Here is a 27,486-nt window from a genome sequence, read left to right on the forward strand (position 1 = left end):
GGGTGTGGGGGGGGGGGGGTTCAGCCCCCAAAGCTGCTTCGGGGATGTTTGTGTTCTGGGATAGATTACGGCTATCAGTCTAATAGGGGACAGACGCGGCATAAGGATGCCGGGGTCCCCCGGGGGAACCACAGAGAGCAGAAACATTTCCCGAGTCTGCAATCTCGGGCTGCGCGCAACGTTGCAGTCGAGCGAGCCACAGGTGGGGAGGCGGCCTCACCCCCGGACCCCGGCTCCCTCCCAGCTGTGGAGTCTGGTGAGCAAAAATCCTACGCTGGGAGCTGCGGGCATTACAGTTGTGCGCGAGCGATTTGGCTGCTGCATGTGTTAGTGCGCTCCCGAGCCCTCCTTCCTGAGCGAAGGCAAAAATGGGTGAGCCGGAGGCTAAAACACGGTGAGCGAGCGCACGCTAACTCATCTTAGGAGGAACACCGCCCAGGTCCTTTCGCCCGACCGTTTCGCTTGAAGAAACGTTTTCGCTTGAAGAGCTCCTGGCGCGGCGGCGGCGGCTGGGTGGAGCCAGGCGGGGTTTGCCGCACGCCTGCGGAGCCGGGGAGGGCGCCGTCGCTCTCTTGCCCGAGGCCGGCCTCTCACCTGCCCTTCCTCCGCCAGGGGAGCGTGGAAAGGGCGGCCGAGAGGGAGCCCCCGCACCGCAGGGCTTCTGGGTCGCGTGGAGAGAGCCGTGGCTTCGCGGAGCTCCGCTTGCCCTTCTCGGCCGAAAGCTGCTCCGCGGTCTTGCGGGAGGAGGATTCCGGGACGGGACGAACGCCGCACTCCTCTGCGGCCGAAGGATGCCGGCTCGCCTCGGCAGCGGATCCCCGTTGGTTGGGGGACTGATCTAAAAAGAGAAGCTGCGGTTTATTAGGAAGCTCTCCACTGACACGACAGGCGGCGCGATCCTGTGCGGAGATCCTGGCTTCTAAATGCATTGAGACCAGCGTCGTGGGATTGCGCTGTCAGTCCCGTGCACCGCCGCGGCACAGTTCTCGAGTCCGGGGGAGGAGACTTCGGTAGGTGGAGAACAAGACTGTCGGCAAACCCCTGCCGCTGGCGGAGGCCTTCCTTCCCCAGTCGACTGCGAGCCGCCCTGGGTTCTTGAAGAGCACTCGCTGTGGTTACTGCTTCATACCGCAGAACAACTGTAGCAGCGCTATCTATGCAGGATGCAAGGTTCGCACATGTGCTTTCTAATAAGGAGACTTCTGGCTTGGCACGCCTGCCTCGTTTGTGAACCCATTTCATGTTGTATAACAACTGTCGCTCCCTGTAGGGAACAAGTGAGCGGGCCAGAAACTCAGACACAATCACAGATGATTATATAGGGACGCTAAGAAATCCAAAGTAGCAGCATCTAAAGGGAGTCTGCAGGTGGTGGGGTTTGGTCTGTCATGCAGCCAATAGTGCCCTGGCCTGGATGGCCCAGGCTAAGCTAAGCAGGGCCAGCCCTGGCTAGTATTTGGAGGGGAGACCTCCAAGGAATACCAGTGTCATGACGCAGAGGCAGGCAATGGCAAACCACCACTGGAGGTCTCTTGCTTTGAAAAGCCCACAGGGTCACAACAACAAGTCACCTGTGACTTGATGGTGCTTTCCGCCACCACAGTAGACAGCAACTTTATTCTAAGGCCACACCATGAACTGGAGAGGAGGCCAGTCACTCCTGACTTTTGCGTCTCATACGCGGTAGCACTTTTTCCCCCAGGGCAGGATTCTCCATGATGCAACAGACAATATAGTCGGGGTTGCATGTATTTTGTGACTGAGTGGGATTTAGAATTCTGCCCAGTGTCTTGGCACCCTGAAAACATTACTGTTTATCATTTGTTTGGGGTTTTTTAAGTAATTAGTCTAAAAAGGGGTGTGGAATGGTGTGGTATAGCATTATCTCCTCAACTCTCAGAAGCTAAACAAGGTTGGCACTTGGAGCCAGTTTGGTGTAGTGGTTAAGAGCGGCGGACTCTAATCTGGAGAACCGGGTTCAATTTCCCACTCAAGCACATGAAGCCAGTTGGGTGACCTTCGGCCAGTCACAGATCTTTCAGAGCTCTCTCAGCCACTAAAAACCTCCAAGTCTAGCTTACCATTAAAGGTAAAGGTTCCCTTGCTCGAAAGCCAGTCGAGTCCGACTCTAGGGTTGCGGTGCTCATCTCCGTTTCAAAGCCGAAGAGCCAGCGCTGTCCGAAGACGTTTCCGTGGTCATGTGGCTGGCATGACTAAACACCAAGGCGCACGGAACGCTGTTACCTTCCCACTGAAGTGGTACCTATTTATCTACTTGCAATTTCTTGCTTTTGAACTGCTAGGTTGGCAGGAGCTGGAACTAGAGACGGGAGCTCACTCCGTCATGCGGCCCACCCGGGTCTCGAACTGCTGAACTACTGACCTTTCACAGCCTGCAGTTCAGTGTCTTAACCACTTGAGCCACCACAGCTCCTAGCTTACCATTAGCATAACACTAAAAGTGAGAACTTTCGGCTGCTAGGCAATCTTGGGAACTTCTGGCTATTCTGCACACAATGCCATACAATAATTAATTAGTTACTTGAATGGGAGACCTTGGCCTCTTTGCCCTGTTGTTGGACCTCTAGAGGAACTGGTTAGCCACTGTGTGAGGCAGGATGCTTGGCTAGATCTGGGTCTCATCCAGCAGGACTGTTATTATGTGCTTCTGTTCTTGTGGCCACCAAGGAAGACTCGGTGCAGGAAGGCTGTGGTAATCTACCTTTGCTTCTTACTTGCCTTGAAAGCCCTTGCTGAGCTCACCATAATTTGGTTGTGACTTGACGGCACACCGCTTATTGTATGTACATAGGCTGCAAAGATAGGCCTGAAAGTCTGTGGGCAATACCTGTTAAGATTACAGTGATGATGAAGTTCATTTACTGCCCACCTTTCTCAGGGCCCAGATGGTAGGCTGAGCAGGGTTTTCAGTGGTCATGGACCAGGGCTTCAGTGTTTTGCTTGAAAAAGCAGAATAAGTTACTGAAAATAAAGCAAATGTATCCAAATGGTCCTGATATGTATAACTGATACAGATCAACATCCCCAGCTTGCCTAGCACAAAATGCAAAGGGTTACCTTTGCACAGAGTATGCATGACCTTAGCACCAGATTCCTGGTATACTGAAGGCTACATTGTACTTATTTGGAAACTTCCCAGTGTGGAATTTATGTGTTTCTCCCTTTCTTTGACTTGGAATTTTTAGAAATGAGAGAAGCCATGGGTCAGCGGTAGAGCATCGGCTTGGCCTGCAGAAGGTCCCAGGTTCAGTCTCTGGCATCTCTGCCTGTATGTGCCCCAAAGAGCCTTGCACTCTTCAGAGCAGCACTGTTTAGTGGTCCTTTGTCTGAAAGACGTCTGCCTTGCCTCAACGAAGGCCAGGGCCTTCTCAGCCCTGGCCTGGTGGAACATGTTCCCAATTGAGATCAGGGCCCTGTGGGATTTGCTGCAGTTCTGCAGGGCCTGTAGAATGGAGCTGTTCTGCCAGGCCTTTGGTTGAGGGGGCAGATGGCAAATGACATTGGCCTCCCTTGCTTCTAATGTCCTGGCCCCACTGGTGGACCTCCTGAGGGCACCTGGTATTTCTGGCCACTGTGTGACACAGAGTGTTGGATGGGATGGGCCTTTGGCCTGATCCAACATTGGCGTCTCTTATGTTCTTATGTTCTTATATCCCGCCCTTCCACATGGGCTTCCACAGGTTAGGCTGAGAGAGTGTGGCAGGCCCAAGGTCACCCAGTGAGCCTCCATGGCATGAGCGGGGATGCGAGCCTGAGGGTTCTGGATACTAGTGTGACGTGCACCACACAAGTTCCACACTGCACCACACTGGCTGTCTTCAGTTTATTCGTTTGTGTTTCAAGCCTAGGCCTTTTACCTCCTTTGGCAGACTCCAACCCTCAGGGCACAACTGCATATTCTGCCGTTTCCAGGTTTGTCCTGAATTCTGTCAAACCAGACATGAGCCCATTCGCAGGGAGGGCGGGGTATAAATACAAATAAATAAATAAATAAATAAATGTTCTGGACATTCCAGACTGAAATGACATTCTCAGGCCCACGTTGGATCAGTAAGGATCAGACCATAACCTGTGGCTTAAGTTGCCCCTTCCTGAGCTGTGTTCCCCACCTGAAATCGCCCCAGGGAGCTACTGTTTGCCCCATGGGGGGAATTACGTAGAATGACCTGTATACATAAAAGTTCTCTGGTGGGCAAATCCTGGCTCCTGGGGGCTATTTTAGGGTGATAAAACACCATCAGGAGGGGAGGCTGTGGTTGCAGGTCAGAAAAAGGGAGAGGGGCTTATACACCCCTTGCCTGCGATCTTGGCGAACTCTTCACTGTAGTGCACTAGAGTGGGATACTGAAGTAGTCTGTTGCTGCTGATCAGCCCTAGTTTTGATCATGTAGTATTTATTTATTTATTTATTTATTTTTGTATTTATATCCCGCCCTCCCCAAAGGCTCAGGGCGGCTAACAACGAGGCACAAGTGCCAGAGTTAAAACAGATAAAACAGCCTAAAACAGTAAAACAATATAATACAACAACAAAGTGTCAGTGCTCCATTTATCGCAAGATGGGGCTTATCGGCTGGGTGGTGTCGCGGGCATTACTGCAGAAATCGGGGAGGCAGACACTTCCATGGTGCACCCCGGGCCTCAGAGCATTAAGGAACACATGTGAAACCGGGAGGGGGTTTTGGGACCGAGGGAAACACAGGGTGTGTTCGATTACTGTAACAAGCACTGTAACAAGCCAGAATGTAACACGCAATAAAAAGGGAAGAAACAGGAAACACCGGGGAGGAATTCAGCGGATCGAGGAAAGCCGAGAGAGAGGGAAACCGATTCGACTGAGGACATGGTCTGGCGTGTGGTGTAACATCCAGCCTGTCCAATTCTGAGGTGTTTGTTTCGTCCTCGGAAAGCCTCCCAACACGGCGACCGGCTATACCTTGCCGGGAGACGACCCAAATCCTGACACAGTGGCTTGATACAGCCTGCCTCTGGCCTCCCGGCCCTGGTATTCCTTGGAGGTCTCCCATCCAAGTACTTGCCATGGTTGGCCCTGCTTAGCTTCCGAGATCAGGCTAGCTTGGGCTATCCATGTCGGGGCGATCCTACACACTATTTATTGAGCTTAACACGAATCCCACAGAAGGCTAGTTTCTGAAAGTTTCAAAGTGGCTCTTCGTCCTTTTAATGTTCTCACCCAGAGGTCCCCCTCATGGTACTACTGGGTGGCATGGGTCCTCCTGTTGAGTTTCCTCATGCCCTGCTGTTTCTTCCTCAACCTGCCTGTGATGTATTGAGCCTGAGATCCATAACAAAGGCAGGCTAGGATCCAAGGAGCGCACCATTAGGAACGCTAGGATCCTAACATAGCCCAATAGGTTACCTGGTGTAAATAGCCTATCATGGGGAGAGGGGTGTGTTTTGGGTGTGACTTTCTGTGGGCATAAAACCTGGCCTCGGCCAGGGGTCTTTGTCTTCTTTCTACTGGCTGAATCACTAATAAACTATGAGCTGATCACTCTACACGTCTGAACCCAGTATGTTTCAGGAACATTCCAGAAAAGCAAGCAATAATAATAAAGTGGGAACGGCTTCCATATGCTCCCGTGCTGTTTCCAGTAAAGCCACGATGCAGCTCAGCTGGCCCTGGGCTGAAGTGTGGAAGGTGGAGGTTAGCGGCACCACCATTTTGAAAGCGGTGCTCAGCTCTGCACCCCTCCCCATTTCCCCAAGAGTTGTGAATGCCTTCCAAGCAGAGGTGAAAGTAAGTTGCTGTGGCTAGTATAGAATGTGACTGATAAGAAATTGATTTCTTTAAAGAGCCGTCTTCTGCTTCAAGTTCTCCAAGGCCCACAGTAGTGATGGGGAAGTGCCGTCAGGTCACAGCTGACTCATGGCGATTCCATAGAGATTTCAAAGCAAGAGACGTTCCAGGGTGGTTTGCCATTTCCTGCCTCTGCATCATGACTGGTATCCTTTGGAGCCATCCAAATACTAGCCAGGGCCGACCCTGCTTAGCCCCGGAGATCTGGCGAGATCAGGCCGGCCTGGGCTATCAAGGTCAGGGCAAGGCACACAGGACCAGCAAGAAATTCAAGTAGCTTTCACCCCTGCCCCAGGATTTGTCGTTTGCCCCTCCGGGGGGACATTTGCACCACTGTAATAATTATTAATGGAGCTGCGGTGGCTCAAGTGGTTAAGACGCTGAACTGCAGGCTGTGGAAGGTCAGTAGTTCAGCAGTTCAAGACCCGGGTGCCGCAAGACGGGGTGAGCTCCCGTCTCTAGTTCCAGCTCCTGCCAACCTAGCAGTTCGAAAGCAAGAAATTGCAAGTAGATAAATAGGGACCACTTCGGTGGGAAGGTAACAGCGTTCCGTGCACCTTGGTGTTTAGTCATGCCGGCCACATGACCACGGAAACGTCTTCGGACAGCGCTGGCTCTTCGGCTTTGAAACGGAGATGAGCACCGCAACCCTAGAGTCGGATTCGACTGGCTTTCGAGCAAGGGAACCTTTACCTTTACCTAATAATTCTTAACATGTCCCTTTTTACCCAGAGCCCCACCATTCCAGTGGTTGGCGCTAAAGAAGACCGGCCAGGACACCCTTTGATTCTGCCTGTCTCTCTAACTCAGCTGTTTGGCACTAGCTGAGCAGGGCTACTGGAGAAATGTGCTCATTCACTCAAATCCTCCCGCTCCTCTCTCCAATGGGATTAGCTGCTGTTTCAGTGAAGAGTGTTTAGATTACCCGACAGGGGAAGCCAGGCTCTGTGAATTTAGTCAGGGAGCTTGACTTTCCGCCTCCTGGGAAGAACTTTGCACTCACTGATATCGCTGTTGCTGGGCTGGGAAAACAGAATACCTCCCAAAGAATGGCAGGCATTGTTCTGATGTCGTAATTAATATCCTTGCAAGTAAATACAAGGTCTCACAGCTCAGAGGCACTCTGCACATGCTCAGAGGCATTGTTTCCTTGTGTTGTGGCAGTTGTGCGACGTATCCTTTGCCATGGACAAGTAGGACTTGCTCTGCCATGCCCTGAAGGAGCCAATTGCTCTCCACCCCTGTTTTTGTATTTATTATCCCACCAGGTGAAGTGACTGATGTCACCCGACAAAGAAACTCTGTACGAGGTCTGAGGCACTGTTTCCTCATGTTGTGGTAGCTGTGACTCCATGTGGCAAAATCAGACAAACAGCTGTTTTTGTTGGTAGGTCAACGGTAAACAGCTACCCTGCATTACCATTTTTGTTGCCCCAGTTAACAGAAAATGCCCCCATGAGACAAAATCTGATGAGGCTTTTCCTGATACTTCACCAGAAATCTACAGTGATTTGGGCTAGTTACTCTTTGCAGCAGTTGTAACCAATCTTTTTGGAACGCGTTAGCAAGGTCAAGGCCAAAATATGAGAAAGTGCTCTTGGTTGACCATATGCAGCCATTCTGTGCTCAATGTTGTTTTCTTTACTAAGCTGAAGAGCAGAACGAAGTGAAGAAAAATCAGGCAAGAAGACAGACCTAACTCTCAAAACCAAGCTTATGGGCATTCCTTCTCTGTGTCCAAGTGTTTCTCTGCCAATTATGGCATGCATGTTGAAGTCTAGCTGCTCATGCCTTGGTTTACAGGAACATTTGAAACAAGTAGTTTCTCCTGCAGCAGATCAGATTCACTAGTGGCCCCAATGGGTGTGGAATAGGATATTGCCAGTCTTCATAGTTTGCTGATTGGATCAAGCCATATATAAAGCACCTAGGTTTGCCAGGCTGCAACCAGCAACCCCTGGGAACATTTAGGGAGCGGAGACTGGCATGCTAGTGTCATATCAGCATGCTGAAGTCACTTCCGATGAAAACCAGAAGTGCCATATGGGCTACTCCAGGATTTGCAAAACTCCAATGTTCCAATGACTTCCAGTCTTTCCCAGAAGTGATGTCATTGTGACAGTATTGTGTCAGTGTGCCTCCAGTCCCCTCCCCCTTTCTCCCTGCCAGTGCTTCAGGCTCTGGTGGGAAACAAATCAAGTTGCAACCCTAAAAGCACCTCTCTGGTCACACATGATCTCATCTCATAGTAAACACATCTACAATCCATGTACAGTGTACACTTGCTTTTCTTTATATGTGTGTTGAGTAATTCTCACGTTATTCAGCACATATACAGCTGACTGTGATTTACACCAGACAATTATGCAGATACTAGTCCCCGATTTCAACTGTAGAGTGAACATGTGTTGGCTTTTTCTTACAAAGGAATGTATGCACGTACATGCAGGATGTGTGTACATGCACTGTAACAGATGAACAGGGCTATAGCCTACATTGTATGAGCTGCAGAATTATCCTGCTGCAGAGGTAAATGTGGATTTCATCGTCTTTGATCCCATCCACGCCTACAATTCTATTATCAGTACAGCAGTGAAAAGGGGCAACCCATAGATGGTTCTGCAGTCTCAAAAAATTCCCTAGGTAGGCAACAAAAATGGTGTGTACATTTGCTTATCCCACAAACCCGGCACACCTGAGTATGCTGAGCACACTACAGTGACCACAGAATTTATAGGGCAAGCAGAGAATCAGATTGGGGGGAGGGCTGGAAATTAACCTGATCAAGTCCCTCTAGCAATTTGTAGTCCCCTGGGGAGGGGGGGGAGGAGATTGTTAACACAGCATGAACATCTTGAGGCTCATGTGAATAACATTATTCCAAAGGGCTCGACATCTAATTTTCAGTTCAGTGGATACAGCTTTTGATGAGAGCACCAGGATTGTCCTGTGGGGTTACACTAAAGATCGTTTTTGCCTGGCAACAGTCGATGAACCTGTTGTGTCCTCTCCAGTTTTTTGGGAAAGCTTTTTTCTTCTCTTAAATGACAACTTTACTCAGTCTTTCCCAAGGAATCTATTAGTCTAAGACTTTCAGCCTTTCTTAATGCCAGCATTCTCAACTGTGTGTGTGTGCGTGTGCGCTTTGCTATATATCACTCCAGTTCCCATTTTTATTTAATTTGATTGTTATAAAACTGCAAACATGGCACTCTACTGGTCAGTTGTTACTGCACTCCTCACTAGCCCGGCCGTGGATTTCAGAAGAGAAATGATCGCCAGCGTTCTCAAATTTTACCTTTCAAAGATGCAGACTTTCATTTCAGCTTTGATCAGGATGACACTAGCCTTAAGGGTCTCTAAGTGAAGATATGTAGCTCCTTTTCTTGTTTATCAGGAACAAAATCACCATGTCTCATTTCCAGAAACCTCCCCCATCATATTCTCTTATCTCTGAACAAGATCTCCAGTTTCTGCATCCTGAACTTCAACTCTACCCAACCCATCTGCTGTGACCCAGGGACCTACTTTCCTGGTCTTTTGCTTTATCCTTGCATCCTTTCTCCTCTGACACGGCCATCTGCTACATCCCTCCATCCTTAATCCTCTTCCATTATACCTCTTCCACTATGTTATCATCTCTTACTTGCTGCATCCTGACATTTCTCATCATGCTCCGTATGTCACCAAGTAATCTGCCTCACTCTCCATCTGTGCTAGCTCTACAGCTGTAGTCTTTCCCACGGAGGCTTTCCTTGGAGGCTGTGTACGTATGTACGGCTTAATCTTATCTTCATAATAATCCAGAAGACTATATAGCCCAACCCACCTTCTGTTAGGTGAGGCCATCAACACCCCAAATCCTCAGTGAGTCCAGTGTGAGCTATGGGGAATTCCCTTTCCTCTTCAGTTCCAAAGACCGCATAAGCCCCAGTGCCCCACAATTGAAGGCATCTTCACCCATCATTTAATAAAGCAAAGAGATCATGGAAAAGCTATTGCTTTAGCCATAGCTGGCTAATGAAGGGATGTAGAACATAGGAAGATACAGGAGAAGGGGGACTACAAGTGGGGGGGATTAGAGTGCACATGTTTAGATGTGTGGTTGTGGACCGATTAGGAGTGTCCATCACAGGTATGGGATGCTAAAATCAGTGTTTGTTGATGGCCAGGTCAGGTGCTTTAAATGACCCAGGGGAGACTACAACTCCCATAAGGCTGTACAGAAATATGCACGTGCAAAATGACATTGGTGACATATTTCCAGACAAAAGCCAAATTGTAAGACTTTTTTAAAAACACACGGTGCTTATTCATAATCACTGGGTGACTAACTGATCTGCTTGCTCTTTATTTAAATCATTGACTGCTGAGTGCCACATAGTGACAACAGGCCTGTATGTGAGGGGGTGGAACTAGGGCAGCCATTGAGCTGTGTGAGAGTGTGCATGCATAAGAACATAAGAAGAGCCCTGCTAGATCAGACCAGTGAGGGTCCATCTAGTCCAGCATCCTGTCTCACACAGTGGCCAACCAGTTCCTCTGGATGGCCAACAACAGGGCGTAGAGACTGAGGACATCCCCTGATGTTGCCTCCTGCCTCTGGGACTCAGAAGCTTAGTGTCTCTGAATGTGGAGGTTCCCCTCAGTCACCATGGCTAGTAGCCACTGATAGGCCTATCCTCCAGGAATCTATCTAGTCCCCTTTTAAAAGCTGTTTGTTCCTGTGGCCATCACTACATCCTCTGGCAGCACATTCCACATTTTAATCACTCTCTGTGTACAGTAGTATTTCCTTTGTCCATTTTTTGAGCCTACTGTCCATTGGTTTCATTGGATGCCCTCAAGTTCTAGTATTTTGGGAGAGGGAGAAAAAGTTCTCTTTGTCAACTCTCTCCAACCCATGCCTAATTTTAGAAACCTCTATGATGTCCCCCCTTACTCGTCTCTTTTCTAAACTGAAAAGCCCTTCAGCCTTTCCTCGTACAGAAGGTGCTCCAAACCCGTAATCAACTTGGTCGCCCTCCTCTATACTTTTTCCAGCTCTACATGAAATGCTACTGATTGCACTATCTTCTACCATTTGGATATGCGGAAAGTAAACTGCTGAACAGGGGTGAGATACTCACAAACAACTGAACTGCTTGATGAAGAATGAGATTCCTGCTCGCAAACTAACCTAGTAGGTGTTTGATCCTTCTCTACTACCACAGTGGATCGTACAACTAGAACAGACTTAACACAGTGCCTACAGTATCAAGCAATAAGACATATGGGGAAAAATCTGTTGGATCTGCTGTTACTGAATGTATGGCCTTCCTTTGTTATCGACACAGCCACTAGCCGTCTCTATTGCTCAGCCCCGCAGTTCTACTAGTTAAAATTGCGCCTGTGATGAAATTGGCTCACAGTGTTTCTATACAGAAATAGCAGATGAGATTCCAGTTTCATCCATTTATGGAAGCATTAATGGTAGCTCTCTGGGATGTTTCTACCTGACAACCGCACAGCTCATACTATGACACCCTGCTGCGTCACCCAGGCAACTGTTAACTTGTTATTATCCTTTCCTAGATAGCTCAGCATCCACCTTGGTAGTGGGCTCCGTTCAAATTCTGTGCTCTTTCTTTTTCCAGGTCACTGGTACCAGCTACTTAATTATTCCAAATGAACGAACTGTCTGAAGGAACCCTTTAGCCAATTCAATCTAGCAGTGGTCACACTGTCAAAACCTGGATGATTTCAGACTAAGTCTGGCCTGAAGTTTTTGGAAGAGCAAGGGAACTATATCTAGCCATGAGTTTGACTATCTCTTGCTTTTGTTTCCATCACAGGAACTACTGTGCATACGTGGTGCAGAGGAACGTGACGTGCACCCTTCAGGATGGAGCAGAGAGCTATGTGAAGGCTGAATATCACAAATGCAGCTGGGGACCAAAATGTCCTGGAAAAGTCCTGTAAGTACATGCTTGGATGCAGCTGTAGCATGGTGAAGACTGCAAAAGACTGTTGACATCTAGTTGCCTCTGTGATACCTAGAGGATTATCGATTATACAAAGTAAACACAAAGGTCCCATTAGTAGGATAGACCTCTCCCACCCCATTCTCCTATGAAATCTTCTCTCCTGACGTCTTTACCTACCCCACCACTTTACATACTATTGGCTGACCTTCTGTGATGTCACAGTGGGCTTTGTGCCACCGTCTTTCTTGCTGCCATTGCTTTAGTTTACTTGATGACAAAGAAAGGCCAAACAATGTAGGGTTGGGGATTAATAGTTCAAGCCTGAGCAGAGTCATACCCTTCTTGGGCCATTGACTTCAATGGATTTAGAAGAGTGTAACTCTGCTTAGGACTGCATTCTTAAGGGCTATGGGAGAGTTGGGAGAGGAGTGGAATTCTAAGCCCTGTGAATAACCTTCATTAAATTAAACATTGTATGTATTGCTTGTATACCATGAAGTTTACAGCTACAAGTCAATAGGTTGAGCCTCTTTGGAGCCTTATGATGGAAAGCAATTGAGTACAGAGAGAGACAGATGCTTATGGTATGTGATGCTTCACTTAGGGTGATGCAGGCAGCAGCTTCCCATGCTCCTGCTGAGAGTTCTGCTTTCCCACATCATATTTTTTAAGTGACATGCACGCTCTCATATATCGCAAGCATAGAAATGGGAGGGATTTCTATGCCTGCCTGCTTCCAGCACAGACCCACGAATGCCAAGAGTCTAAAAGCAACTCAACATAACCATGTATTTCTTGGAAGCTGACCCACACAGAGCATAAATCTTTCACATGCTATAGAGGCAGGAATTCCCCTATAAATTACCATTTAAATCAGTGGGGGGGAAATGCTTAATTTGGTTTTCATTGCAGTCATGGAGTTTATCCAGATGGTGGATCTCTGTGCTCCTGATTACCTACAGAAGCAGGAGAGTGGAAAGTATCCTGGGAGAAAGTAGATGACTTTCTTTCCAGGAGTGTCCCTGAGATCCAGCTGTATGGACAGCAGAGCCCATGCCAAACCCTGTTGGCCATATACATTACCAGGATTGGATCTGGAAGAGTGTTTCCATGGGTGGAAAGATATCTGTCTGTGGAGTGTGGCTTTCTCCCCCCTCCCCCCATACCCCTGCTGCAGTCCAAAATGCTACTCCTGGGCATCCAACCCACATAGGTTGGTGCACCTCACACTTCTAGCCTAGAGCTGAAACTAGAGTTTTTGTCAAACTTCAAACTCCATTGACACGTGAAATACTGAAGTTCACCTTGATCTAGTTGCCTGTACTTGGAATCACCAAGAGTGATCCATCTCATGATTTCTCCAAGTTGTCTGCAACATGACTGTGTGTTATTCGCCTGTATTTCAATTACTGTTATATTATTTTGTTTAAAAGCCTATGTGCTATGTGGGCTTCCTTGAATAAATGAACGCTTGTGTGTTACTTGAAGTACTTTTTCAGGCAATGCATAATTAATTTGTAACACTCACTCTTGTGGGATGCAGGGATGGCCACTGGTTTAGATGGCTTTAGAAATTGGATTTGTCGAATTCATGTCAAGGTTCAGCAATGGGTATCAAATCAAGGTGGATAAATGGGATCTCTGTTGTTTGGAAGCGGTACAAATCTGAGCACTTGTTGCTGTGGGGCGTCGTTTAGGGGAGGCTTTGGGCACTGCATTCCTCCTTGTGGACGTTCTAGGAAGAACAGAAGAAGATTATTTTTATACCCCACCTTTCACTACCCAAAGGAGTCTCCTCTGAGGAGTCTCCTCCTCTTACAATCTCCTTCCCTCCTCTCTCCACAACAGGCACCTTGTGATGTAGGTGGGGCTGAAAGAGTTCTGAGAGAACTGTGACTGGCCCAAGGTCACCCAGCAGGCTTCATGTGGAGGAGTGGGGGAATCAAATCCAGTTCTCCAGATCAGATTTTGCCACTCTTAACCACTACATCATGCTAAAAGCATCTGGTTGGCCACTCTGGGAAACAGGATGCTGGACTGATCCAAGTGGGCTCTTCTTAAGTTGCTTGCAGAGGCTAAACAGATACAGCTATAGTTTATGGCTGTGTGGGAGACAACCTTGAGTCTTCTGAGGGAAGAAAGGTGTGATATACAAAATAAATTTGACTCCAGGGTTCAAACTTTGATAAAATAGGACTGAATTTGTATTGTTAGGCAGTCTCTTGGTTAGATGGCATAGCATAGAAGAGCCAGTGTGGTGTAGTGTCTGACTAGAATCTGGGAGGCCTGGGTTCAGATTCTCCTCTGCCATGGAAGTTCATTGGCAGGCCCATAGCTACAGTGGGGCATTTTGATGCTCCGCCCCCTCACACATGAAGCATGCTCCACAACAGCTGCTGTCCCCTCTCCCTCCCCTCCTGTGACAGAAGAAGAAGAAGAAGAAGAAGAAGAAGAAGAAGAAGAAGAAGAAGAAGAAGAAGAAGAAGAAGAGATTGGATTTATACCCTGCCCTTCACTTGGAGTCATTAAAAGGGCCCTCCAGCTGATTGGCGGGAGCATGTGGCCCGCCGATCAGCTGGAGGGGCCTTTGGATCTTGCAGGAAGGGAAGGAGAGAGGCAGCCACATGCCTTCCCTGCACTCTAGCACCTTCCCTTTAAATGGTGTTTTTCAAATGGGGACTGCCCATGCCTGAACTCCAAGTGGTGAAATCGCCACTTGGAGTTCAGAGAAAGTGTGTGGCTGCCCCTCTCCCTCCCTTCTCCCCCTCCCCTGCAGCTCCACAAAATTTCCCCATGCCCCACCAACCCAACATTTCTGACTACAGGGCTGCTCATTGAGTGACCTTGGGCCCATCCCGCTCTCTTAGCCTAACCGGCCTCACAGGGTGAGGCTGAGCGGATGAAGTGGAGGAGAGGAGAATTATGCGATAAACCACTTGGGGTGCCCATTGAGGAGAAAAAGCAGGATGTGCGTTTTAAAATAAAGTAAGCCTGCATAGGATCTTCCAGTGAAACTGCAGTCCTTTCTGTGTTTACTCAGAAAGAAGCTCTGCTGATTTCAGTGAGGCTTCCTTCTGAGTCAACGTACACAGACTGGGCTTCCTTCTGAGTCCCACATCTGAAAATAAGCCCGAGTGCAACGATTGGGACGTAGTTCCAAATAAACATCCCAGTTTCATTTTCCTAATAAGCTATATATTTGCTGCAGCAAAGGGGCCGTTACCTGGGTCAGCTCAAGAAAATGACACTTTAAAGGCTGCATTATTGGACTGATCTGCCAATGTCCATCCCAAAGTAGGTGGCTTGGTGCTTGGGGGGGGGCAACAGTGGGAGGGCTTCTAGTGTCGTGACCCCACTGCTGGACCTCCTGATGGCACCTGGTATTTTTGGCCACTGTGTGACAGAGTGTTGGACTGGATGGGTCACTGGCCTGATCCAACATTGGCGTCTCTTATGTTTTTATCCTTAACTTGTTCCTGGTGGACAATACTAATTTCCTTTACAAACCCTCGCGCTTTGTAGTAGAAATAAAAAGGAAATAACTGTGTTTTTTAACGCAGCAGGAAGTGTGACACTGTTTCATTAGGCCTCGGCAAAGATAGTGGATTCCTTTCATCCAACCAGAGTTGGATGTTTCTCACCACATCCAGAAAGATTGCGTAGCCCTGTTCACATTAGAACTGAACACACAGATATCCCACGTGTACATATGTTTGTAACAAAAACCCAATATACGCTCACTTTAGAGATGAAACTGGGGACAGGTACTTGAATAAATGTGCAATTCCAGTAGAAAGATTGCGTAGCCCTGTTCACATTATAACTGCACACACAGATATCCCACGTGTACGTGTGTACATATGTTTGTAACAAAGACCCAATATACGCTCACTTTAGAAATGAAACTGGGGACAGGTACCTGAATAAATGTGCAATTCCAATCACTCATTCAGCTATGCATGTGTTGAATGAGAATTACAGAAGACACATATAAAGCAAACTCAAGTGTACACTGTATTCAGATTGTACATGTGTTCACTGTAACTTGTGAATAGGGCTTGTGTTATAACCAGTTATGCTAATCTTGAAGGTATACAATTGGGCCTTGCACAGAAGTGAGGAGGAGATTGGATATGTACCCCACCCTTTACTACCCAAAGGAGTCTCAGAGTTGCTTACAATCTCCTTTCCCTTTCCCTCCCCACAACAGACACCCTGTGAGGTAGATGGGGCTGAGAGAGCTCTCTCAAGAACTGCCCTTGAGAGAACAGCTCCAAAAGAACTTGTGACTGACCCAAGGTCACACCAGCAGCTGCATGTGGCAGAGTGGGGAATCAAACCCAGTTCTCCCAGATTAGAGTCCACACTCTTAACCACTACACCAAACTGGCTCATATGAACAAACTGACACATATGAACAAATTAAGCTGCCTTATACTGAATCAGACCATTGATCCATCAAGGTCAATATTGTCTACTCAGACTGGCAGCAGCTCTCCAGGGTCTCGGGGTCTTTCCCATCACCTCCTACTTGGTCCTTTCAGCCAGAGATGCTGCTGGTTGAACCTGGGACCTTTTGCATGGCTCCGCCACTGAGCCGCCACCTCCCCCATTCTTGTACTGCATGACCTTTTGATCCTAACTTTTTTTCTCTGTCCAAAGGATAATATATGTGATAGTTGAGAACAGGCCTGCCCCCTGCACTGGATGGAGCCAGCACTAGTCCATGAAAGGTTATTTGTTTAAGGTGCCATAAGACTCATTTTTATTTTCACTGCAACAGTCAAAGGCAGGGACCTCTCTGGGATTTGTTGTGCTGTGTAATGGAGAGAAATATGTAGTCAGTGCACAAGGAAGGTTGTTTTCCAAAAAACCACAGTTCTACAATAAAGAACTGCAGTCAAGCAGTGAGAAGAGGGACATTGCTCCCAGTACTGTGAAAAAGGTCAGGAAGGCTCCCAGTCTCCTGGCTTTCCACAAACTATGCAAAACTGAATTATTCAAGAGGGCTTCTCTACAGAAGTACTAGGGCTGCACTGTACAAAATAGTTTACTTGGATAAATGTTTAGGGACATTAGCTGGCTATAATAGGATCCCCCCATGTAATGTTTGCATCGTTTAATGTGGCATGTTAATACTTATGCTTTGCTTCAATTGTAATTTTTAAAATATTTCTGGTTGGTTCCAGACTTCAACAACCCTATTGCATTATTTATTGAATGTGCCATTTTGTTGATTATATTGGCTCACTCTGCAAAATCTGCATTGAGCCCCCAGTGAGGAAGGCGGACTATAAATAACGTGAGCCTTGGGAGGGTGGGGTTTGGGGAAGGGAGGGACCTCAGTGGGGTAGAATGCCATAGAGTCAGTCCACCCTCTGAAGCTTCCATTTTCTCCAGGGGAACTCTGTAGCATGATCAGATATACTTCAGAGAGATCCCCAGCCACCACCTGGAGGTTGGCAACTCTACCTCTTAGGCTGGAGGTAAGCTTCCAACTTTGCTGAATGTAATGGTGGGGCAATGTTCCCTCTATATTTTTTCTCCTACTGAGCAGAGCAGTTCACATCCTCAGCAGAATATAACTGCTGTAACCTTAAAATGGGCAGTGGGCAGTACAAGACTCTGTGCGGCTCCAGATTGCTTCTGAGCAGGGCTTCCTGTGTTAATGAGCGGCCGCTCACACACACAGCTCAGAGGGAACAGTGGTGAGATTTGTACCTATATTTCTCATATGCCCAGGGCTATTTTTGGGCAGGAACGCACAGGAACGGAGTTCCGGCTGGCTTCAGAGTTGGCCACGCCCACTACAGCCAAAACCTCTGCGTGCATGGCTACAGAGGGAAGGCCTGCGTGACTACAGAGGGAAGGCCTGGTCAGCAGACCCCCCTCCCCGTGACTCCGAGGCAGGCAGGCCAGGGGGAGGCCTGGAAGGATCGGGGTGCCTTCCCCAGCTTGTCCAAGGGCCAGCTTGCCCGGGCGCCCTGCAGGTGTGGGGTGCCCGGGCAAGCCAACAGAAGACCATTTAAACTGCCTTCCCTTTCCTTCGGGGGGGGGCTTGCCCGAACTCCCTGCAGCTGCAGGGCGCCAGAGCAAGCCAAGGGAAGGCATGGGGGTGTGGTCTAATATGCTAATGTGCTGCTTTGTCAGGGTGTGGCCTAATATGCTAATTAGTTTTGTCGTCGTTGTTGTTGGGTGTGGCCTATTATGCCAATGAATACAACAAAAAAAGCCCTGCATATGCCCCTCTGCTTGAGAGACAAAGTAGTGTTGAACTCTGACCGGGGAGACTTGTGCCCTTCTAACTTTGGTGCAATGCATTATTCTTGGTAATGCATGCCAGGACCATCTCTCTTTCTCTTTTATTTTGCCACCACCCCAAACTTTGGCTGTGCTGAAATGTGCTAATAAGGTAATCTTCCTAAAAAGGGTGCAATTCTTAGAAGGATGTGTCGATGCTGAAGCCCAATTGTCCCCAGCAGAGGTGGTCAAGTAGCTCCTCTGCTATATCCTCAATCAGACAGCCAATTAGTGAAGAAGGGATGAGCCATCCTCCCTCCCTCTTTGACTGCACCCTTTCGTAACAAGCACTGGTGTTGTGTCCGCTGACCACCACCAGAGGCCAGCGCACACTCCTGAGTTTGAGTCCTTTTTAACAATGGGGACTAGGATCCTAGTCCCTCCACTGGGGGAACCAATGGGACCGTGGCGGGAATTCAAACCCGCCAATGGGACCCAGGGGCGTGTCCCCTGGTTGTGTATATAGTTGGTCTGCCGGCCGTTATTGTTTGTCTTTGTTGTGTACCAGTAAAGTATGCTGATCACTACATCAGTCTCAGTGCTTACTTCATGCGTCTAACCCACTACACTTTAACTGTGGTCAATAAAGCATGTTTTCTGAACAAAGCCAGCCCTGCAAGAGGAACTTTCTACATGGCTTGGAAGGCTGCAAAAGAGATGGCCCCCCCCCCCCCCAGCCACGGGTAAATGTTTATCCAGCTGCAATAAATACTTCCTTTTGCTGACATGCAGAGGGGAGTTTTTACACTTTGAGAGGATTTTGTTGTTCCTGAAAAGAAGCAGCCTCATTCCTAACTGGAAGCGGCACTTAAGGGCGGAGTGGCACAGCAGAAGCCGCCTGGTGCCAGTTACTTTCCCGCTTTGACTGGCAAGGGTTCTTCCTCTCTTTACAACCCTGATCCTCTGCCAAGCACAAGGCAGAGAGAGGCCAGCCGTGGCCCAGATGTCTGCAGAGAGTCTGGGTGACAGCTGGGGCCAATGTTGTTCTTGACAGTGGCTCAGCTGGGCAGCTTTAGCCGCTCTCTGGGTTTTATAGGCACTGCCTGTTGTTTTCATTTTAAACTACTGCAGTAAGTTGGAGGCTCCCGTGGGGAATTGTCTCTCCACTCCCACTCCTCATGGTCAGCCAGAGAGAGCACAAACAGAAGTGGATGGCGAGTTTCGGTACAGCCCGGAATTCTATGGCAGCTTCCCAAAGGAGGCAGCCAGGAACCAATCCTTTGCCAGGGTCCTGTGGCTCACCATAAAAATAACAAGGATGGCACCCAACCCTGTGCACGTTGTCAAAAACAATTCTTCAGCAGAGGCCCGGGAACCCTGCTCCATTTAGAGGGTCCGGAGGAATGCCTTGGGGATGATTCTCGTGGCAAAACTGGCAACGAGATGGAGTGGCTTTGCTGCCTTGGTCATGTCACGGCAGGACCAGCTGTGTCCCTGCCACAAGCCAGCCATCTTTAACTACATACCCCAAAGTATGAAGTGTCGCACACCCAAGCCGTGCTGCAAATTTAAGATCTGTGCGTAGTCTAATCCACAACGTTTTCTGTAGGATTACTGTGAGCCTTATGGAGGCAAATAGCAGGACAGACAGGTCAAAAATTAGCTTAAGAGCCTGAAATATGTATATGCAACCAGAATGTATCTGAGTATGCTTTGCAAAAATAAAATAAAATCTGACTGTAGACTTCCTGGAGAAAGCAAGCACACCCCTGCTTCATCTCATGGCCAGACTTGGGACAGCTAGGTGTCTACGCTTTGTTTTGGCTGTGAGAAAGGGTGCTCCTTCAGGACAGATGAGGCAGGCTGGGCTGAGAAGTGTCAAGAGAGCAGATCATAACTGCAGCAGTCCTAAGGTTACAAGAGCAAATCTCATGGGACCTCTGAGGAGATCTGGTTAGGACTGCGCTGTCAGTCTCTTGACGATTTGTTACTCAGAGGCCTGCAGCTGAGAGTGTGAGCTGCCTCTATCAAAAGATACAGCGTTTGATGTCAAATAATATGAAAGCCCTTAAAATTATGTCAGGTGATAGGAAAGTTCTTTTTGATCTGCTGCAGCTGCTGAACACATGGAGCTCATTCCTTGCTGCTGCATCCACAGGAAAAAACAGCTTTAAAGGGGGATTAGATAGATTCATGGATAGGGTTGCCAGGTCTTACCTGTGTCCCGGTGGAGGGGCTCCAGCCTGGCTCTTGGGGTCTTCTGGTGTGTACACAAAACACACACACTGCAATGCTGTCACCCAGAAGTGACATCATCATGCCGGACACGACGTTCAGGGGATGCTCAAGCATTTGGGTAAAAAACTTTATGGTCACCATAGTGTACAGCCAGTTTGGTGTAGTGGTTAAGAGCGCAGACTCTAATCTGGGAGAACTGGGTTTGATTCCCCACTCCTCCACATGCAGCTGCTGGTGTGACCTTGGGTCAGTCACAGTTCTCTCAGAGCTGTTCTGGAAAGAGCAGTTCTGGAAAGAGCTCTCTCAGCCCCACCTACCTCACAGGGTGTCTGTTGCGGGGAGGGGAGGGGAGGGGAAGGGACAGGAGATTGTCAACTGCTCTGAGACTCCTTCGGGTAGTGAAGGGCGGGGTACAAATCCAATCTCCTCCTCCCTCTTCTTCATCTTTGTCTTTTTCTGGTTGTCAGCACCTCTACAGAGGGTTGATCTTGGGACCTTCTGAATGCCAAGCAGATGTTCAGCCACAGCACAAGTAGTTAGGAGTTTCTATTTTTGTATAAATTACACACTTTTCTCTAAATGGCTTTCTCTCATCTCTGATCAATGGATTGTGGATAATTAATCAGCTGCTGCTGCTATAGTGCCTTGACTTCTTCCGTGATACATTGAAAATGTTTTTTCATTATTGTATCCCATCAACACAAAGTCCGAAGAGCAATTGGCTCCTGTACAGCAAGCCCGGCATGCATCTTTTGGCTTTTTGCTGCCCCCTAGTGCTAAAAAAATTCAATGCTTTTAAGACTCAATAGACAATGTTTGCTTAGGCTGGATTCTGGCATTGGTGGTGGTGGTGCATTTGTCCCAGGTTTGCCTCTGTTTTTCCAAATATCTATTAACTTAGGCTGGATTCTGGCATTGGTGGTGGTGGGGAGTCAAGACTGGTTTGAAGGAGAGACCAGTGTTCACGCTGTGTGCATTTGTCCCAGGTTTGCCTCTGGTTTTCCAAATATCTATTCACCCTTTGTCCAGAGGAATCACTGGGACAAAATCAAGAAGAGCTGCGGCATTTGTCTGTTCCAGTCTAAAAAGCTCCTTGTGGTACCTGGATATATAGAGTCATAAGCTTTCGTGAGCCAGAGCTCTTTCTGTCAGCTACAGAGCAAGATTTCTGTGAAGTTCCACATTCAAGCTTACTGTGATCAAGTTGCTTGTTTTCTCATTAGCCGAGTTTCTTATGAAATCATCTTAATGTTGATCTAGTACACTGAGCCTGTGTGTGTACACCTTATGTGTAAAGGAGGTTGGAAGAATGTGTGGATTTGGTGGCTCAGGGCAAAGGGCAAGATCCCAGCCTCCCAACCCCTCCGCATTCATTACACAGAGAATTGGACTGACTGAGCAAGATTTTTGTAAGCATACATTAAAGACACGTTTAAGGGGACATAGCAGCGTTGCCAGCAGCTTTACCTCCATGTAGAATATTTGTATGAATGTAGACAGATGGACACATATACCCCTCCTGTTCCAGATTTATTGCATTGTGTTGGAAGACCTGTCAGACTAACACAGCGTCAGGGCCAATTGACACATTATGGGGTACATGAGTTGAGTTCTGGGTCCCCATTCTGTATCCCAACAACCAGACAGGAGTTGTAGATTCTCCTTAGTTCCCCCATGTACAGTGTCTGATTCGGATCACGACTGTGGCACGTGTGGAGAAGAGGCTTCAGGCTACCCCTCCCTGCACTGTTTCCCTGACCTGAAGGTCTGGGGGTATGTGTCACTATTCCGCCCACTAGTGCGGGAGGAAGACCTTTTCCCACGTGTGCTGTAGCCACAATCTGAATTGGTCACTATGCGTGGGGGTATTGTGGAGGACTCTCCACTCATAGAACCTCAGTCTCAAGAGCAGTGTTCCCTCTAAGCTGAGTTAGCGTGAGCCAGCTCACCGTTTTTTAGCCTCCGGCTCACACAATGTTGCCTTAGCTCTGGAAGGATGGCTCCAAAGCAAACTAATTCATGGGCCAATTGACACATTATGGGGTACATAAGTTGGGTTCAGGGTCCCCATTCTGTATCCCAACAACCAGACAGGAGTTGTAGATTCTCCTTAGTTCCCCCATGTTTCGGATCACGACTGTGGCACATGTGGAGAAGAGGCTTCAGGCTACCCATCCCTCCACTGTTTCCCTGACCTGAAGGTGTGGGGGGATGTGTCACTATTCCGCCCACTAGTGCAGGAGGAAGGCTGAAGCCCTTTTCCCACGTGTGCTGTAGCCACAATCTGAATGGGTCACTATGCGTGGGGGTATTGTGGAGGACTCTCCACTCATAGGGCCCCAGTCTCAAGAGCAGTGTTCCCTGTAAGCTGAGTTAGCGTGAGCCAGCTCACCGTTTTTTAGCCTCCAGCTCACACAATGTTGCCTTAGCTCTGGAAGGATGGCTCCAAAGCAAACTAATTTATGCAGTAGCCAAATCGCCCGCTCACAACTTTAATGCCAGAAGCTCACAAAGTAGAATTTTTGCTCACAGGACTCCACAGCTTAGAGGGAACATTGCTCAAGAGTAGTGTAGGTATTGGCCCACACATTTGAAGCAAGCCCTAGGTACTTTGCTAGAACCATATGGTCAGTCCGTAATCTCGTTCTACATTCCTTATCTCTCGGCAATTAGGTATCGCACATTCTTCAGACCCAGATACAAGATTGGCTACAAGACCGTGACTGAGTTAGTGTGGAGATGCTGCCCAGGCCTCATGGGAGAGGGGTGCCACGACAGTCCGACTGACCAGCCGGGGCTTCTGCCCCAGCACACCAGTCCCAAGATGCCTCCTACTCAGAAGTTGTTCCCAGGTCCTAGAGTTCCTCCTCACCCCAAAATACATCCTGATCCATTTCCAGGACCACAGAAAAATCATTACGGTGAGTGACGGAACCTTCTTCTTAGACCATCCTTATGATGATTGACTTCGGTGGCTGGTTTCTAAGAATATGGATTTGGAACCTAGCAGGTCCTAGAGTTCCTCCTCACCCCAAAATACATCCTGATCCATTTCCAGGACCACAGAAAAATCATTACGGTGAGTGACGGAACCTTCTTTTTAGACCATCCTTATGATTATTGACTTCGGTGGCTGGTTTCTAAGAATAAGGATTTGGAACCTAGCTACGTAATCCAAATCCGACCTGATTTTGCCTGGTCCATTAACCTCAGAAGAGTAATCCAAGTGAAATTACTGCAGACTTTCTGGTCCAAAGTGACCGGGCTATTTCTTCTGGCAGCTCCGTGGTGTCTGTGGCCGCACTCTGCTCTCTATTACCATTTCCCTGCGTTTTCTGTTTCCTCACAGGCACAGGAAAGCAGAATCGAAGGGGACTAGTAGTGACCATTCATGTTAAACATCAAGATGCCAGTGGAGAGAAGGGATGGAGAAAGCCTCATCCCTGAGTCTCTGTGTGTCTGCTCTTCAAAGGAGAATTCTGATGTCCAATAAAGTGAGGGCCCTGTCTCCTCTCTGTCTGCAGTTTAGCAGGGAAATTCTCTTGGGTGAGGGCTGATCTATGAGGATTTCAACCCTGCTAGATGGGGGGAAACGTTTAGAACTAGAAATGTTACATGCCTTTCCTTGCCTGTGGACCAGAGAGACTTTTTCCTATCTACCTGAAATCTCCTAAGTATTCCTTAGTAGAGGGGTGCATTTTCTAAGAATTATGTTCCAGTTTGGACAGGAGCAAGTTACCTTTATTTATGCATGTATCTTCCATTGAAGCCAATGGGACTGACAGTTTAACTAATCCAGATTAGTACAATATTAAAGAATATGAACAAAACCATTAATGGAAACAATTACCCGAATCCAGACCCAAATAACGCTTCTCCGCAATTTCCTAGGGATACACTTTCATAAATATAAATCGGAAATGCAAAAACTAACACAATGATAAGAATCCTCAGCCCTCCGGAAGATCCCCAGGGAGAATAGGGGGCCATGAAGAGGATAAAGCAAGGAGCTCTGCCTTGCTGCTTCTGCTCATGGAGAGTCTGCTCTATGAGTGACAATGGCTTTGGAGGCTTTTAGGGGATTGGCCACCCCTGCAGTGTGTATTAACATAGGGAAGCAGTGAGGGAGTAACTTGCTACACCAGTATTGCCCATTCCATAAAATGGAGGGACACTTCAAAAGCAGGAAGCCCTTGCTTCTCAGGCTCCTCTCATGCCAAGACAACAGGGGAAGGCCAAGGCCTCTGTGCCCTCTTGTTGGCCCTCTAGAGGAACTGGTTGGCCAGTGCATGAGACAAGATGTTGGACCAGATGACCACTGGTCTGACCCAGCAGGGCTCTTCCTCTGTTCTTAAATCAGCAATCCTATAAGGCTTTAACTGAAAAGTTAAGGCACAGTGAACAGGGCTGCCCAGACTGAATATGCCTAGCACAGTAAATTCACACAGATCTACTCTCAGCTGTCTACTATGGACAGAGGCTGTGCTGTTCATTGATACGTGATACAACAGCCACACCAAAACCCTGGTCTGACCCAGCAGGGCTCTTCCTCTGTTCTTAAATCAGCAATCCTATAAGGCTTTAACTGAAAAGTTAAGGCACAGTGAACAGGGCTGCCCAGACTGAATATGCCTAGCGCAGTAAATTCGCTCAGATCTACTCTCAGCTGTCTACTATGGACAGAGGCTGTGCTGTTCATTGATACGTGATACAACAGCCACACCAAAACCCAGTCTGAACAGCAAGCCCCAAAGGGGTTAAACACTTCAATTTGTCCTTAGTTACAGTTCAATTCACCTATTGGGTAGAATGTATACAATCTTTTGGGTTTTCCTTCCACTTTCTGATAGTAGCCATCTATGTATCTGTTAGCCTGATCTTGTCAGATCTCGCAAGCTGAGCAGAGTAAGCCATGGTTAGTACTTGGATGGGAGACCACCAAGCAAGGCTGGGTTTACTATGGAAATGCAGGCCATGGCAAACCACCTCTGTTCATCTCTTGTGCTGAAAACCCTATGGGGTTGCCGTAGGTCAGCTTCAACTTGATTACACTTTCCACAACATGTACCAGTTAGTAAACATGCATACATGAACTTCTAGGGTTGACTTCTTCCTTTGCAGTGCATGCTAAGCATGGGGCCAGTTCACATGGCTGCAGAAGCACTATGAGAACACAAAGAAAATGCCTGTCTGCCTGTACTTTCAGTTTATAACACGTGCATTGAACAGGAAAGTCCCGGAGGTGCCCATCTGAACATGCACCGCTTGGCACTGATTATGACTGCTGTCTTCTTGTTGCTTACAGGTAGAAAAATGCCTGGTTTGATTGGAGACAGGATAGACCGGCTAGAGGAGGAAGTCAGGCGTCTCTCACAGTCCTACGACAGCCTGCACACCATGGTGAGCGGCCTGGGGGACCACTTGCGGCTAGCCATCCAGGAGGACACCAGTAAGATGATTGGATCCCTGATGAACAGCCCAAGTGTGCCCGATTCAACCATGGGATTCGGGGTCATTCCTGATGGGATTGTGGATGCAGCAGACAAAGCTGACCTTTCCCCTTATCCTCCGGTGGGCGAGATCCTAAGCAAAGTGACCGAGGTGAGTGATGCACTGAAAACCAAGACCGATCTTCTGGATGAGGTACATGGCATGGTCCTTGATCACGATGGACAGATCAAGCATCTTCTGGAGTCAGCCCGGCCATCACCCCTCACCTCCATCGAGATGCTTGAAGAGTACGTGGACAGCAGGCTTAGCAACCTACGGGTAGAGCTGCTGGATGGCTTTGAGAAGAAACTGGTGAACATCCAGAACACGTGTGATTATCGGATCAAGGAAGTGCAAGAGCAGTGTGAAGAAGAGAAAGCTGCCAACCTGCGCCTCCAACAGACCCTAGATGGCAAAGAACTAGAGATCAAGAAGGAGATCTCTCAGCTAGAAACCCAGATCCAAGGGCTTACAGTCGTGGAAAGCTGCTGCAGCAACTTGAACTACCTCACCAAACGGATGGATATCCTAGAGAAAGGCCTACACAGCATATCCGAGTCTCAGAAGAATCTGCACTCCAGGTTGGATAATGAACTTTCTACAGTCACCTTGGGGAGCCTCTTTGAAGGGCGCTTTGAGGACCTCGAGGGCAGGCTGAATGTCTCGGAGAGGGAAACAGGAAGTTGTTGTTCCACTGTAGAGGATTCTATGAGAGGCCTTCTGGGGTCAGAGTTGGATGGCGCGAGGACCTTGTTTGATGACAAAATGAGAACATTGGAAGACAGGTTCATGACCATTGTAGGAGAAGTGAACAACATCAGCTCCACGGTGGGAGTGGATGGAGCTGTAATGCCATTCCTGGAGGGAGAGCTTGCTACTGTAAGGCAGGAAACCAACGAGAAGCTGGAGATTCTGCAGAGTCGGATGATGGCCTTGGAGAGCACCTGCTCGCTGGGGTGCACATCTACTTCCAAAGATGTAGAGATCTTCCGTACGGAGATCGAAGACTGCCAAAGCAAGAACCAGGATCTGCTGCTTCGGATGGACAGCAACTCTGACCTGCTGCGGAAGCTGAATGCCACCATTCTGGAGATCCAGAGGCGGATTGAGGGAGAGGCATCGGGTGCCTTGCAAGGAGAGATCACGCTTCTGAAGATCAATCTGAATACAATGAGCAAATCCCTCACCGGGCTGAAGGATTCTGTTTCCCAGTACTCAGACACTGTGCTGCATGTCAACTCATCTCTAGACGAGCGTGAACGCAAGATAGAGGACGAGGTCTACTCCATACAGGAGAAGATCAGTGACCAAGGCTCCCAGCTACTGTTCAGCAACAGGCGTGTCCTGAACCTAAAAGGGGACCTCGAGCGGCTCAAGTCCAGGATCATCAATGACCTGAGCAACTGCAAGAACGTGGCTCATAACCTGCAGAAGGAAGTGCTCCATTTTGATGACCGTGTGGCTCAGGTGGAGGACATGTGCGGCAGACTCGGTACGGTAACGGGAAGCTTGGATCGCATCCGAAATGAGTTGGAGAACAATGCAGGAACTGTGTGGGGCTACATGGACCATATGAACAAGACCTTATCTGCCCACTCTCAGGAAATAACCCTACTCAAGGACAACTTGTTGGATTGCCAAGCTAAAGTCACAGAATTAGCTGAAGACATCAGTCTTTTAGAAGGCAAGCTGCAAGACCGCCACCATTAG

The 27,486-nt window shown here is 48.3% G+C and overlaps 1 protein-coding gene across 1 annotated transcript in view; it reads left to right on the forward strand.

Moving 5' to 3' along the window:
* The window catches only part of EMILIN3 (elastin microfibril interfacer 3), a 30,702-nt gene extending 3,216 nt beyond the window's left edge, over positions 1-27,486 (forward strand). Inside the window, exons 5-7 of the mRNA XM_015410328.1 lie at positions 11,677-11,799; positions 22,960-23,207; positions 25,592-27,486. Coding sequence (XP_015265814.1) covers positions 11,677-11,799; positions 22,960-23,207; positions 25,592-27,486 — 2,266 coding nt within the window. The remainder of the gene's footprint in view (positions 1-11,676; positions 11,800-22,959; positions 23,208-25,591) is intronic.

The sequence above is a fragment of the Gekko japonicus genome, unplaced genomic scaffold, assembly GCF_001447785.1.
Source record: "Gekko japonicus isolate JY-2015 unplaced genomic scaffold, Gekko_japonicus_V1.1 scaffold200, whole genome shotgun sequence".
In the NCBI taxonomy this organism is placed as follows: Eukaryota; Metazoa; Chordata; class Lepidosauria; order Squamata; family Gekkonidae; genus Gekko; species Gekko japonicus.